General features: G+C 41.7%; 1 protein-coding gene across 6 annotated transcripts in view; it reads right to left on the minus strand.

The window, feature by feature from the left end:
• Positions 1 to 7083: 7083 nt before the first annotated feature.
• The window catches only part of tpd52 (tumor protein D52), a 92175-nt gene continuing 84472 nt past the window's right edge, over positions 7084 to 14786 (minus strand). For 2 of the 6 annotated variants that reach the window (XM_038809675.1, XM_038809674.1), the window contains exons 5-8: positions 11351 to 11377; positions 10878 to 10919; positions 9362 to 9410; positions 7084 to 8256 (exon numbers count right to left, since the gene is read on the minus strand). In XM_038809675.1, the coding sequence (XP_038665603.1) occupies positions 8134 to 8256; positions 9362 to 9410; positions 10878 to 10919; positions 11351 to 11377 (241 nt within the window). In that variant the 3' untranslated portion in view covers positions 7084 to 8133. The remainder of the gene's footprint in view (positions 8257 to 9361; positions 9411 to 10877; positions 10920 to 11350; positions 11378 to 14786) is intronic. The other 4 variants (XR_005462128.1, XM_038809676.1, XR_005462127.1 and 1 more) reach the window with 3 other exon arrangements.

Here is a 14786-nt window from a genome sequence, read left to right on the forward strand (position 1 = left end):
AGCTGGACGAGATGATCAACTTGCCCACCCCTCTGAAGAAGGACTTCGATAAGGTGACCGGCAGGCGCTGGAATAAAAACAAGAATTCATTTTATCCGCCTGTGCCGGGCCTGCCAATGACAGAGGGAGGTTGGTCCACATTGACAATTGGGCTTCACCCTCCCCAATCCCAGGTCACCTGCACACAATTACCTAAAGTGGGCTGCCACCAAATGAAATGGCAGCCCCCACCCCCGGCGGGGACACCATAAAATACTTGCTGTTGTCTAAATTCAACTTATGCCTAAAAAAAGTCCAAAATCTCTGAAGCCGCTCCATTATGTTCCACACTGACATGCTCAGTTCCAGGATATACAATAGCAGATGATCGGTGCATAAGGACACCCTATTTTCCACCCCCCCCGCTCTACAGACATTGCAAACCACAGGGAGGGAACATAGGGCACCCGGGTCTCGTACACCGGTGCAGTGAAAATACCCCGAGTTCATGCTGTTAGTGTGAACACTCACCATCGGTTCCTAATACAACAACCGCACCACGCCACAAACCTCGGCCCAATTCCAAATCTCTCCAATACCGTCATCAAGTAACCCCATTCTACTCAATTAAACACCTTGTGTGTGTCCAGTATACCACCACCTCAGTCTCCTTTCCATCTACCGGAAACAGGATCATATTAGCAACCTCCTCACGCTCGAGAACTGCCTTCCCTTTGTAGCCACCGAAGTTGGCCATTCCCGAAATACAAAATGGAGGAACGCAAAGCTTGCAGGTTAAAATGGACAAAGTTTGCAGCACAAGCAGGCTGCACCAAGCCAATGTGTATTCTGTCTGCTAAGAGAGCAGACAGCACCAAAATGAACATTCCGCATACTAATGAGGCAATCTCCGGGATACTTAACATAGTAATGGAACGATCCCAGGGACAATGGACACAAATAGAGAAGTGATTGCAACAGTGTATGGGAAACTAGACACCCCGGCACCAGCGGGGTTCAAAAACAAAGCACCTGAAGGCCCGCCCAGTAGCCGAGAGATAGCCTCAGTATTGGGGGGGGATTCAAACAAATCGATTGGGAAGAGACCCAATCGATTCCGAGCAGGTAAAGGGGTCCACCCAAAAGGGCACGAAGCCCTGGGACCTATAAAAGACAGGTCCCACACTTAGTTCGTCCTTCTTAACCAGCCCTCCTCTCTGGACCAGCATCTCGACCAGCTTTTGCCAAAGAAGACCTTGAACGAGAGAGAGGAGAGGTTTGGGACAGCAGCCGCCAGCAAGTAAGGGTCTCACAACGATCGCTACCAGAGATAGACACTCCTGACCCCTTTTTAACCCGTACCAACCTGAAGTCTGCAGACCAGAGCAGAGCAAGAGGCCTTGTCCCCTGATCCGGCAGTTCCCTTTGAGATAAGTATTGGTTTATTTAGTGGTAGGAATAGTTTAATCCTCTTAGCGTGTGCATGGGTAGTATTATAATTGTATTATAATAAACTCAGTTGTTTGAACTTACTAATTGGTGTATGGTTTTATTGCTTTGAACTTGACCTTGAAACTTGTGGCGGTATCTTAACGATACCTGGCGACTCCAGAGCTAAGTAACGAAACAGAACCAAATTGAGTGTTAAGCACACTCACCCAGAACGAGCACACCTTCACAAACCCTGTCTGATCCTCCCCAATCACCTTCAGAAGACATCCCTCCAACCTTGATGCCAGCATCTTTGCCAATATATTGGCATCTACATTCAGTGGAGATATGGGCCTTTACGACCCACACTCCACCAGATCCATATCCTTCTTTAGCAGCAGCAAAATCGAAGCTTGTCCCATTGTTTGCGGCAAGACACCCCTACCTATTGCATCTTCATACATTCCCACCATCAGCAGTGTCAGCTTGTCCTTAAATTTCTTATAGAATTCGACTGGGAACCCATCAAACCCCACCGCCTTCCCAGCTTGCATCCTCCCAATCGCCTCCACCTCCTGCTCCCCCACCGGCCCCTCCAAGCCTGCTCTATCTTCCTCACTCAGCCTCAGATACTCTAACACGTCCAGGAACTCCCTCATCTCCCATGGTGCCTTCCCATATAGATCCTTATAAAACACCTCAAATACTTTATTAATCTGCTCCGGGGCCACCACCAGCTTCCCCATCTTGTCCCGTACCTGAACTATCTCCCTTGCCACCGCCTCCCTCCGGAACTGGCCGGCCAGCCAACATATGCCCTGCCTTTGCCCCATACTCATAGACTGACCACCCCCCCCCCCCCCCCCCCCCCCACTCACACTTCTCAAGTGTCGAACCGTCTCGAAGTAGAAGTCTCTCGAATTGTAGGTCACCCTAAGCTAACGCCGGGTAGACCACGTCAAACTTCATGCCGCTACTGTAGAGTGCCGCTTCACCTGTCCGAAGGCCACCTGCCTTTCCACCAGCTCCACCACCATTCTTGGCATATTCAAATACCAACTCCTTCCCACTTCACCTCACGCCTTTGCTTCACCCAATTCAGGAACTTCTCCTTGACATGAAACTTGTGGAAGCAAATATAACTGCCCTCGGTGGCTCGTTTGCTTTCTGTTTGGGTTTGAGCAAACGATGAGCCCAGTCCAGGTCATGTTGGGAGGGTTCGTCCCCCTCCCCCAATAACTCTGTCAACATCTTCGCAAAGTACTCAGTCAGCCTCGGGCCCTCCGCCCCCTCCGGCAGGCCCACAATTCCCAGGTTCGGTGGCCTCACCATGTTCCCCAGGTCCTCCACCTTGACTCTGAGCCCTTTTTTAGCCTACACAACCCTCTGCTGCTCCACCCCCTTCAACTTCTCTCCTTGCTGCCCTACCTCGGCCAATGTCTTCAACACCGCCGCTTTCACCGGGGCAAGCACCTGCTCTACCCATACCTTCATCGCAGCCATCATCTCCTTCTCCAGAACCTCCATATGCTTATGGAACTGTCTCTCAAATTCTACGGCCATCACCTCGGTTAGAGTTTCCACTGTGAGAGGAGCGGCCCCACTCAGCGACCAAGCCTCCGCCGTCTTTCCTGCTGCCAGACTGACTGATTCACTCTACGGCAATCTTTCGCTCACCCGTTTTTTTTCCCAGCGACTTTCTTCTGGGTTTTCGACATACCCCACCTTCCTTACGCTTTCCTGCCCCACCTTGTTCAAAAATTGCCTCTGAAATCAGGCATTAAAATGCAAAATCCAGAGCCTTGAGCAGGAACCACCCAACGTGTGACTCCCACCTACATGCTGTCACTGGAAGTCCCCCATCCAATTGTTTCTTAAATGGTTTGTGCCTTTGGACCTCCACCTGAATGACCATTCCATCTGTTGATCACTGTGTAAATAACTTGAGCACAGTAAGAAGTCTTACAACACCAGGTTAAAGTCCAACAGGTTTGATTCAAACACGAGCTTTCGGAGCGCGGCTCAGGTGAGGAAGGAGCCGCGCTGCGAAAGCTCGTGTTTGAATCAAACCTGTTGGACTTTAACCTGGTGTTGTAAGACTTCTTACTGTGCTCACCCCAGTCCAACGCCGGCATCTCCACATCATAAATAACTTGAGATCTGGCTCAAATTCATCTTTTACCTGTCTGAACCAGTTTCTCTTGATCATACTATTCTAATTTAATCTGAGGCAATATTCTGGACTTACCATTTCCATGCTTAAGAAACATGCATATCTCTTCAGGTTATCTCAGAGACCCCTTGCCATCCCAAAATGCTTATGTTTCTCTAACTTTCCCTCTAGCAGGAGTGAACTACGAGGAAATAGTCATCATGGGGTCACCTTCACACTGCCTCTTCCAGAACTTTTCACACTGTCCAAAACCTGACTAAGTACTCAAGAAGCAACGTGACCAGAACCCGAAACAGTTTTATCTCAATTGCCTCTGAAACACATTGGGAAAGCAGAGTTTCCACACATTCCATAGCCACCAAAACGTGTTCATAATTGGCTCCTTTTTCCACCTTAACAATGACATGGTCCCAATGAATTCACAACCTTAATGTGTCATTATGCGACCAGAATTGAACACTATTCTGGTCATTCTTGCACAACTCAAGAGATAAGAAATACAAAAATTACATTTGAAATTTAGGCTGCTTTTGATTCATCATGAAATTAACGTAGCTCAGAGGTTCCTATCATTTCAGAACCAAGAAAGAACAAAGAAAAGTACAGCACAGGAACAGGCCCGTCGGCCAATCCTGTGCCGACCATGCTGCCTGTCAAAAGTAAAATCTTCTACACTTCCTGAGTCCGTATTCCTCTATTCCCATCCTATTCATGTATTTGTCAAGACGGACCTTAAATGTCACTATTGTCCCTGCTTCCACTATCTCCTCCGGCAGCGAGTTCCAGGCACCCATTACCCTCTGTGTAATTTTTTTTTTTTAAACTTGCCTCAGACATCTCCTCTAAACCTTGCCGCCTTGCACCTTAAACCTATGCCCCCTAGTAATTGACCCCTCTACCCTGGGAAAAAGCCTCTAACTATCCACTCTGTCTATGCCTCTCAGAATTTTGTAGACCTCCATCAGGTTTCCCCTCAACCTCCGTCGTTCCAGTGAGAACAAACCGAGTTTATTCAACCTCTCCTCATAGCTAATGCCCTCCATACCAGGCAACATCTGGTAAATCTCTTCTGCACCCTCTCTAAAGCCTCCACGTCCTTCTGGTCGTGTGGCGACCAGAATTGAACACTATACTCCAAGTGTGGCCTAGCTAAGGTTCGATACAGCTGCAACATGACTTGCCAATTCTTATACGCAATGCCCCGGCCAATGAAGGCAAGCATGCCATATGCCTTCTTGACTGCCTTCTCCACCTGTGTTGCCCCTTTCAGTGACCTGGGGACCTGAACACCTAGATCTCTCTGACTTTCAATACTCTGGAGGGTTCTACCATTCACTGTATATTCCCTACCTGCATTAGACCTTCCAAAATGCATTACCTCACATTTGTCTGGATTAAACTCCATCTGCCTTCTCTCCGCCCAAGTCTCCAAACCATCTAAATCCTGCTGTATCCTCTGACAGTCCTCATCGCTATCCGCAATTCCACCAACCTTTGTGTCGTCTGCAAACTTACTAATCAGACCAGTTACAGTTTCCTCCAAATCATCTATATATACTACAAACAGCAAAGGTCCCAGCACTGATCCCTGCGGAACACCACTAGTTACAGCCCTCTAATTAGAAAAGCATCCTTCCATTGCTACTCTCAGCCTTCTATGACTTAGCCAGTTCTGTATCCGTCTTGCCAGCACACCCCTGAAGTGAGACACGACTTCCCGTTCACAAAACCACACTGCCTCTCGCTAATACGTCCATTTGCTTCCAAATGGGAGTAGATCCTGTCTCGAAGAATTCTCTCCAGTAATTTCCCTACCACTGACGTAAGGCTCACCAGCCTGTAGTTCCCTGGATTATCCTTGCCACCCTTCTTAAACAAAGGAACAACAGTGACCATTCTCCAGTCCTCCAGGACATCACCTGAAGACAGTGAGGATCCAAAGATTTCTGTCAAGGCCTCAGCAATTTCCTCTCTTGCCTCCTTCAGTATTCTGGGGTAGATCCCATCAGGCCCTGGGGACTTATCTACCTTAATATTTTTCAAGACGCCCAACACCTCGTCTTTTTGAATCTCAATGTGACCCAGGCTATCTATACACCCTTCTCCAGACTCAACATCCACCAATTCCTTCTCTTTGGTGAATACTGATGCAAAGTATTCATTTAGTACCTCGCCCATTTCCTCTGGCTCCACAGATTCCCTTGCCTATCCTTCAGTGGACCAACCATTTCCCTGGCTACCCTCTTGCTTTTTATGTACGTGTAGAAAGCCTAAGGATTTTCCTTAACCCTATTTGCCAATGACTTTTCACAACCCCTTCTAACCCTCCTGACCCCTTGCTTAAGTTCCTTCCTACTTTCCTTATATTCCACACAGGCTTCATCTGTTCCCAGCCTTCTAGCCCTGACAAATGCTTACTTTTTCTTTTTGACGGGGCCTACAATATCTCTCGTTATCCAAGGTTCCCGAAATTTGCCGTATTTATCCTTTTTCCGCATAGGCAAATGCCGGTCCTGAATTCCTTTCAACTGACATTGGAAAGCCTCCCACATGTCAGATGTTGATTTACCCTCAAACATCCGCCCCCAATCTAGGTTCTTCAGTTCCCGCCTGATATTGTTATAATTAGCCTTCCCCCAATTTAGCACATTCACCCTAGGACCACTCTTATCCTTGTCCATCAGCACTTTAAAACTTACTGAATTGTGGTCGCTGTTCCCAAAATTCTCCCCTGCTGAAACGTCTACCACCTGGCCGGGCTCATTTCGCAATACCAGATCGGGTACAGCCCCTTCTCTAGTTGCACTATCTACATATTGTTTTAAGAAGCCCTCCTGGATGCTCCTTCCAAACTCTGCCCCATCTAAGCCCCTAGCACTAAGTGAGTCCCAGTCAATGTTGGGGAAGTTGAAGTCTCCCATCACAACAACCTTGTTGTTACTCGTTTCCAAAATCTGTCTACCTATCTGCTGCTCTATCTCCCGCTGGCTGTTGGGAGGCCTGTAATAAAGCCCCAACATTGTGACTGCACCCTTCTTATTCCTGATCTCTACCCATATAGCCTCGCTGCCCTCTGAGGTGTCCTCCCGTAGCTGTGTATCACAGCTGTGATATTCTCCCTAACCGGTAGTGCAACTCCACCACCCCTTTTACATCCCCCTCTATCCCGCTTGAAGCATCTAAATCCTGGATTTAGTATTTATACTACTTTAGAATTTAATATTCCATATTTATCAGAATACTTTTTTTTTTAAAGCACCTAGCAAGTCAGATGTGGGCCAATGTAGAGCTTAGAGTATCTGCCATTTAGAGTTTAATTGTTTGGTCAGGGAACCTTACAGATTGGAATGTGGTCATTTTTGGTAAGGTTTCAATAACACTGAGTGCTTCAGACTTGCAATAAGACTGCTTTGCATTAGCTACAAAGTAGGAAATATTATTTTTAATACAATGGACAAAATTTTAAATCAATCCTAGTTAGGTAGGCCATTTCACAACAATCATTTTACCATCAGCAATCTTTATTAAAAGTTTTGCTTTTTTTTAAAACAGAATGTATCAAGATAGTGCTGTGACTATACAGAATTTCATTCAGCCAAGTGACCAAAAACAAAATTACCATTTTACAATGTTAACGTTGAACTTATGAACCTCAAATATTTCAAATATGTATTAATGCAACATCTTTTAATCAATACTATCCATTAATTTGGTCTTCAAAACTCAGACCCAAAATTCTGAACCTTAAATGCTGCTAACTGCCAACATGCATTAAAATGAGAAGGGTACATTTACAATCACCTCTCATAGATATAAACAGATTTAAGTCACAAAACTATAAGCCCTTATGCAAGAAAATACTTTGCCAGGTACTCTTGTGAAAACTAGACAAATAGATTTTTATTTTAAAATTGCAAAAAAAGTCAACACATATTGAATTCCATATCTGATGAGAATGCTAATTCGTGGAAACTTCCATTCAGATTATGGCAATTTCCTACAAATATGCCTTGTACCATATAGCTGGAACAAATAACACCTCCCAAAAGCAAAGAAAGATCTTTCACAATGTATTTAATAGGCATCTATTTTTAAAATGATCTGACACAAAAGATATACTATCACTTTTGAACTGTGTAATAGCTTGTGTCTGTCACCAAATCATGCTGTACATTTCAATGGTTCAAAATAATCCATTTTGCAAAATAATGGCTGTGAAAGTCTAATCCGTCTCAATTTAATATTGCATACATGAAGACAGTGTCACTGGCATAATGAGTTGGGGTTTTAGAATAGTCATTAAGCTGAGCATATTGACTAAAAAAAGAATTTAACTTACAACAAAGTAATTTTTGCTGTTGAGGACCAAAGTATGTTATATGAATGACAAGTAATCTTGGGCCAGGCCAGATCTTGTGAGCTGTTAAATGCAAGATACAACATAATGAGACAGAGACACAACTAATGGAAGAAAGCCATTATCTGCAACTACTAGTACCATTTGCTTGATTTGAATTGTGTCAAAGAAGAGCTGGACTTAAAGTAGCATTTTAATGAGCTTCTTGAACTTCTGAAACCTCTTCTGTAATGGCCTCTGTGGCACTTGCGTTTGCTGCAGAGTTCAGAACATTCCCAAAATCGCCCCCTCCTTCCTTGTTGCCTGCGACCTTAGACTAAAACAAAAAGTAAAATAAATACAGACCACTATAAAATGCGGTGAAAGAAAAATGAAACTGCTAAAAACACTTGTACTAAACAGTCTTGTAAATTGATTAAATGATGCTGTGACAATTTATTAAAAATCTGCACAGAAATGAGATAAATTCAAAAAGTTACTATTAAAGCAACTATTCAATGAATTGACGTCTTTTTCTTTTAAGATTGTATCACACGTGACTGAAATGTAGCCATGTTAAAAATACATGAGCAGCACTGTGGCACAGTGGGTAGCACTGCAGCCTCACGGCACCGAGGTCCCAGGTTCAATCCCGGCTCTGGGTCACTGTCCGTGTGGAGTTGGCACATTCCCCCCCGTGGTTGCGTGGGTTTTGCCCCCACAACCCAAAGATATGCAGGGTAGGTGGATTGGCCACGCTAATTGGCCCCTTAATTGGAAAAATGAATTGGTACTCTAATATAAAAAAAATACATAATCCTGTAAAATTCTAAATGAACAAAGTGTATTTTTGTTTGGATCACCAAATGGGAAGTTCACAATTATTCGCTCTCTACCACAGCTCACACTATTATATATTAGAACATGCACAACCTATTTTCCCATCTCTCCATAAGCCTTTCCTTATTTTTGGAGACAATTGATTCATGAGCAACAGAAGACATCAAGATTTGTACACATTTTTAAGATCAGGGATCCATAATGCTTCGTATAGAAACAGGTATTGCTGCCTTTCTCAGACAGTATCAGATGGATTCTCAGCGGCCAATGCCAATTAAAATGAATGGAACTATTCCAGGTCATTGGGGCCCCTCCCAGTCACAAATATTGTTCAGGGAGAAACCTGAACCGAACCAGAAGGACTCCAGATATCAGCACATTTGAAGATTTTTTAAAAAATATAGAGAAGACCACAATATACATCCAATCTTTTGCCTTTCAGGCTGCGGGGAAATAACGAGACACACCTCAAATATCTGGCACTCAACATTTTACCTCCCCAAAGATTTTGTTTCAGCTTTATATTAAAATAATTCACCACACCAACACAAAAACAGTTTTATAAAAGTTAACATATCCACTGTATTTCTTGTATCGCTTACCTTTAAGTTTTCAACTCTATCTTCAAATGACTTGAAAGTTGGTGAATTTCTGCAAGAATATAAAGAAAATATTTTAACAAACATTCAATAACAAGTGACTATATCTCAATCCTCATTCCAAATTTAGCCATAATATTTTTAAAAACAATCGAATTTAGCTTCGTATTCTAAGCTGTTGCAGAATGATAGACGGATCCACCTTGCAATATTTCTTTTTACCAGCATCTGATCACAGTACAGATTGTACAACATTTGCACCAAAGCCAATGAAAACAAAGGACCAGACTAACAAACAGAACCAATAGGACCTACATAAAACCAACATTGGTGGCACTATAGTATAGAATGCCATAATGTCCATGAATCATTAATTGAATGAATCAAACACACAAAACTGGGTTAATGTAGTTCAATACACAAAATGTACAGGCAACTTGAGCATTTGATGTACCCTAAAAAGTTTTTAAAACTTCATCATACTACAATTGCATTAGAGGAAAGTAAAATTTGGAAAAACTTCTTTATAGCATATTGTTCTGGTGTTTTCTTGGGACTACCACATCACACACTAATTGGTAAGACGAGAAATAATTAAATTAATATTAAATAATCGTTTGATAGTACAGAACTAGAGTATTGTTGGAAAAAGACATGTTATCAAAGCTTTTCGTCTTGCACTCATCATCAATTTTCAAGAATACAACGTATAAAGGTAACAACAATTTATACTTCATGAGAAAAGAATGCAATTGGTTCGCAGGTGGACTCTTGATCGGTTAGAGATGTTGCCAAGGAGAGTGATATAAGTAGACATTTTACTCTGTTCAAGGCATTGGCCTGGGTAATGAACCAGGGCAATGCCTTGACCAGAGTCAACCTGCCTAGTTTGAATTTAAACAACTGTCAGACATCAGTTAACTGGTGCATTCTCCACGACAATGCTTCACAACAATCAAAGTCCACTTGCCAATCAAGCAGCACTCTCTTCTCATGAAATATAAATTGTTGTTCCCTTACATTTGATATTCTTGTGAATTGTCCTGAACAGTGCAAGACAAAAAGCTTTGACAACATGTGCCTTTCAGGAATACTGAAACAAATAGAGAACAGTAAAGTGAAACTTAGTTTTTTTCCCAGCCTCTAGATTCAGCTGAGTGTGAATCTGCACCCTGTCACTCTATGATGCTTTGTGTAATGAGTGCAACAAGATCAACCAGGCAGTTCATTGGCATCAAAAATAAAGTTTCCCTGTCTCCCAACAATCAAAATCATGCCAAAAAGTGACTAGTAATAGAATTTTATAAAGTTGTATTTTCTACCACTCCTACAATGAAATCTAGAAATCTCAGATCAATGAAAGCCACAATAGAATTCTGGGCAAGTGAATGTTCAAATTTAAAAACAAAAAGCTTTCAAACATCACTCTACGGACTCTGCTAGCTACAATGTGCTAACACAAACATTATATACAATGGATTCAGCATAACATTTTATTTCAATGCATATAATACAGTACCTCATAGCAGGCATGCTAATTGAGTGCCGTAGAGAATGAATGCTAATGGGCCAGCATTAAGGAAACAGTGAAAGGTTAGTTTAAAAACATGTAATACACTATTTACAATACTGAACAGATTAATAGGAAGCATAATGTTCTCAAAACACCTTAAATCTTCATTGAATGTTTTTAAAAACACAATTTTCCATTTGTTGTTCAGCAGATTACACTTCTACATAAAATACATCCAGCCATGCATTTTTATTTACAGTGTTGAACAGATCAATAGGAGGCAAAATGTTCTCAAAACACCTTAAATCTTCATTGAATATTTTTTTAAAACACAATTTTCCATTTGTTGTTCAGCAGACTACACTTCTACATAAAATACATCCAGCCATGCATTTTTATTCACAAGTAATGTATAATTATTTTTTGAAGTGAATACAAATAAATTTTGTACTTCGTATTTTAAAGTTTACCTTTCTTACCTAAAAGAATGTGAAAAAGCATGTAATCTGCCGGATGTCATCATGAGACGGTGAGCATTAACAAGAAAATTGAACACAAGACAGATCACTACCACTGTAAATTTAATTGATTTTAAACATTACAAACTTTGGTACCCCGGGTGATAATATCGCAGTTCTAAATTGGCCAGATTTTTCTAGAAGTGGTTAGTAAGATGTCTCTATAAGCTATGGTCAGCTCCTGAATAGGCAATGCTATCATCACCAAGGTGCAGATACAGGTACTGGACCCCGTATCCGGGAAACTCAGGGCCAGACTTGTATCAGTTTTGGAGTTTTACAGATTTTGGGTCCTCGGCCAAGCATATACTTAAAATACATAAAATAAAAGTATGAAAAATAAAAGGATAAAAGGGTTCTACTCAAATGGCTACTTGGGATCCCATCTTCGAATGAAGCTGGTTTTCAAGTCCTTCTGGATTTCGGGATAAGAGATCCTGTGTCCGTTTTATGTTCTTGGAAAAGCTTTTAAAAGTGTATAATAAGAACGTACATGATTAAGTGCATCAGAAAGATATTACATCTCCTTGTAATGCTCACTCAACAACCATGTAAATTTATAATATCCTCAGCCTAAACTGTTCATGACAGTTATATCGATTTATTTGCTCCAGGGCTCAAAAATCAAAAAAAGACTCAAATGTATCTGATTCCGTTTCAAATTAAATTGGTGTTTCAGTTCCAAAAGCAAAGCAGCATAGAGGGCAGCACAATGGCGGTGGGTTAGCCCTGCTGCCTCACAGCTCCGAGGTCCCAGGTTCAATCCCGCCTCTGGGTCTCTGTCCGTGTGGAGTTTGCACATTCTCCCCGTGTTTGCGTGGGTTTCACCCCCACAACCCAAGGATGTGCAGGGTAGGTGGATTGAACACGCTAAATTGCCCCTTAATTGGAAATAAATTAATGGGTACACTAAATTTTTTTAAAAAGCAAAGAAGCATATAGCAACAACAAAGAAACACTTAACAGTTTACACTTGGTTCAGATACATGACACATGCACAAAAAAACTTTGTATTTAGAAACTATAATTTTGATTCTTTTATCAGAACCATAAGAATTAATAATGGCATTAAAATATAACCCTGTGAGCAAAAATATATGACATATGCAAGCAAAAATCCAATTGCAATTTTGGTCCAAGTTCAAAATTTTAGGAATAAAAACAGAAAAATATGGGAAATACTTAGTATGTCTAACAGCATGGAGTGAAATGTTAATTCTGTTTCACTCTCTACTGATGCTATCTGACTTGCTGAGTACTTCTAGCAACTGCTGCTTTATTTCAGTTTTCTAGTATCAGCATTTTGTTCTTGGATTAAAATTTTAGCATACTGCTCGGCACAGTAGCACAATGGATTAGCACTGTTGCTTCTCAGCAGCAGGGACCCGGGTTCGATTCCCGGCGTGGATCACTGTGCAAAGTCTTCACGGTCTCCCCGTGTCTCTGTGGATTTCCTCGGGGTACTCCAGTTTCCTCCCACAAGTCCCGAAACACGTACTTGTTCGGTGAATTGGACATTCTGAATTCTCCTTCAGTGTACCCAAACAGGCGCCGGAGTGTTGCAACTAGGGGATTTTCACAGTAACTTTATTGCAGTGTTAATGTAAGCCTACTTGTGATACTAATAAATAAAGATTAGTAAGTCAGAAATCACATGATTTGTAGTAAAGTCGTAGCAGAGTATAAATGTTAGTGTATAGTGTATAGTGATTCATAATTGGTTAAAGGCAGATCTAACTGCAAAATTAACAAATAATCATAAAAGCAAAGTTCTCGACATTTAGTACTAGATCTTAATTCACATGATTACTTAATTCTACACTTCAGAATTGGTGATGAGAGGCAGGTTGAATTTCTCTCAAAGACGACAAAACTCTGCTCCAGCACCATTATGAATAGCATTTGTGGTCCATTCACTTTGAGTCATACTGGGACAAGTCACAAAGGTTTGTTTGCTGGGTGCTTCCAACCAGCAGTCCTACTGGTCCTCTTCTACTAACCATCAACCTCAGTTCCTCCAAATTTTCTTTCCATCTCATTGTTCTGAGTCAACATGAGGTACAGCGCTGATACCAGCAGCCCTCCAATAGCTAATGCAAGTTACTATTCTTGGCATAAGGCTAGGTAATAATTATCAACTCATTCACACTGGAAGGGGAGGCAGGCATCATAACATAGCCAGATTCAGTCTTTAAATTATGCCTAAATGTGTACTGCTTGGTATTGGTCACTGGAGAGAGAGCGAGAGTGGTAACTCCTAAATTATTTCCCTCTGAGTTCCCTCATGACAATAAAGCCTTATGACAACCGAATCAGTTATAACATGAACAAAACTAAACTTGGGATTTTGTAATCCTAAATAGGTGGTGCATTAACTACAGGTCTACAGCATAAAATAGTAGCACGGGTGATAAGAGCGACATCCCATGTCAGACCTCAGCAAAACTAATAACAGTTGAAAAATAGCATGAATCCTTTTTGAAGCCTTACATAGCCATCACACCTTCTCTATAGCAATATAAAATCAATCCCAGAGTGACTCAATTACCATCACTCATTGAAATGGGAGTTGACAAAATTAAAAGTAATTCAGCCCACTTAAATTTTCTTTCTAAGGGTGCATGGCCACCACTGATGCAGACAGGTACATTCTTTCACACAAACCATTATGGCAAAAGGTCAGTAGAATATAACCCCTGCTTTAAGTGAAGTAAATATATCATTAAATTTCCTCATGATGAAATGATTTGTCCATCCCAGTACAATTGCAACACTTGAGGGTCTAAAAATAAAACCCAAGATCAATCCAAAGTGGTACTTAGACAATGGTGTGAAAATTCAAGCATCACCGGGGAAAACAATTGCAGTGGCTGGAGAGAGCATAGGTCTCGGTCTCATTTATACGGGAGAAAGGAAGGGGAAGGCAGAAAATTAGCTGCATCTCAGCTTCTCATTTGGTCAGGATAGAGAAGATTTATCCATCCTCTCCATACAAAGTGATGTTTAAGATGGCAGTTCCCAAGCTTACCTGGAAAGTTTCTCCTTTTATTCCTATGAACTCACAGTTCAGACAGGCCTTTTGAAGCCTTATACCATCATTAAACCTTATCTATAGCAATGCAAAACAGATTATAAAGAGACTTGACTATATCTCTAGTTGTAATGGGAGTTCATGAGATTAAAACAACATTTTTTGAAAGGTCATTCATGCCACTTAAGTCTTCTTTGCAAGGGTGCATTGGTTCAAGAATGCATGGTTACGACAGATGTGTTCTTACATGTACAGGTAGGACACACTTATCATGAAAAGAATTCAGTCCATGGATCACAAACGTATGTTGCAATACAAACAAGTGTTTAGATGTACATACTCAAGTTTACGAAAGCCAGAAGAAAA

Source organism: Scyliorhinus canicula, chromosome 10 (assembly GCF_902713615.1).
Source record: "Scyliorhinus canicula chromosome 10, sScyCan1.1, whole genome shotgun sequence".
Taxonomy (NCBI): Eukaryota; Metazoa; Chordata; class Chondrichthyes; order Carcharhiniformes; family Scyliorhinidae; genus Scyliorhinus; species Scyliorhinus canicula.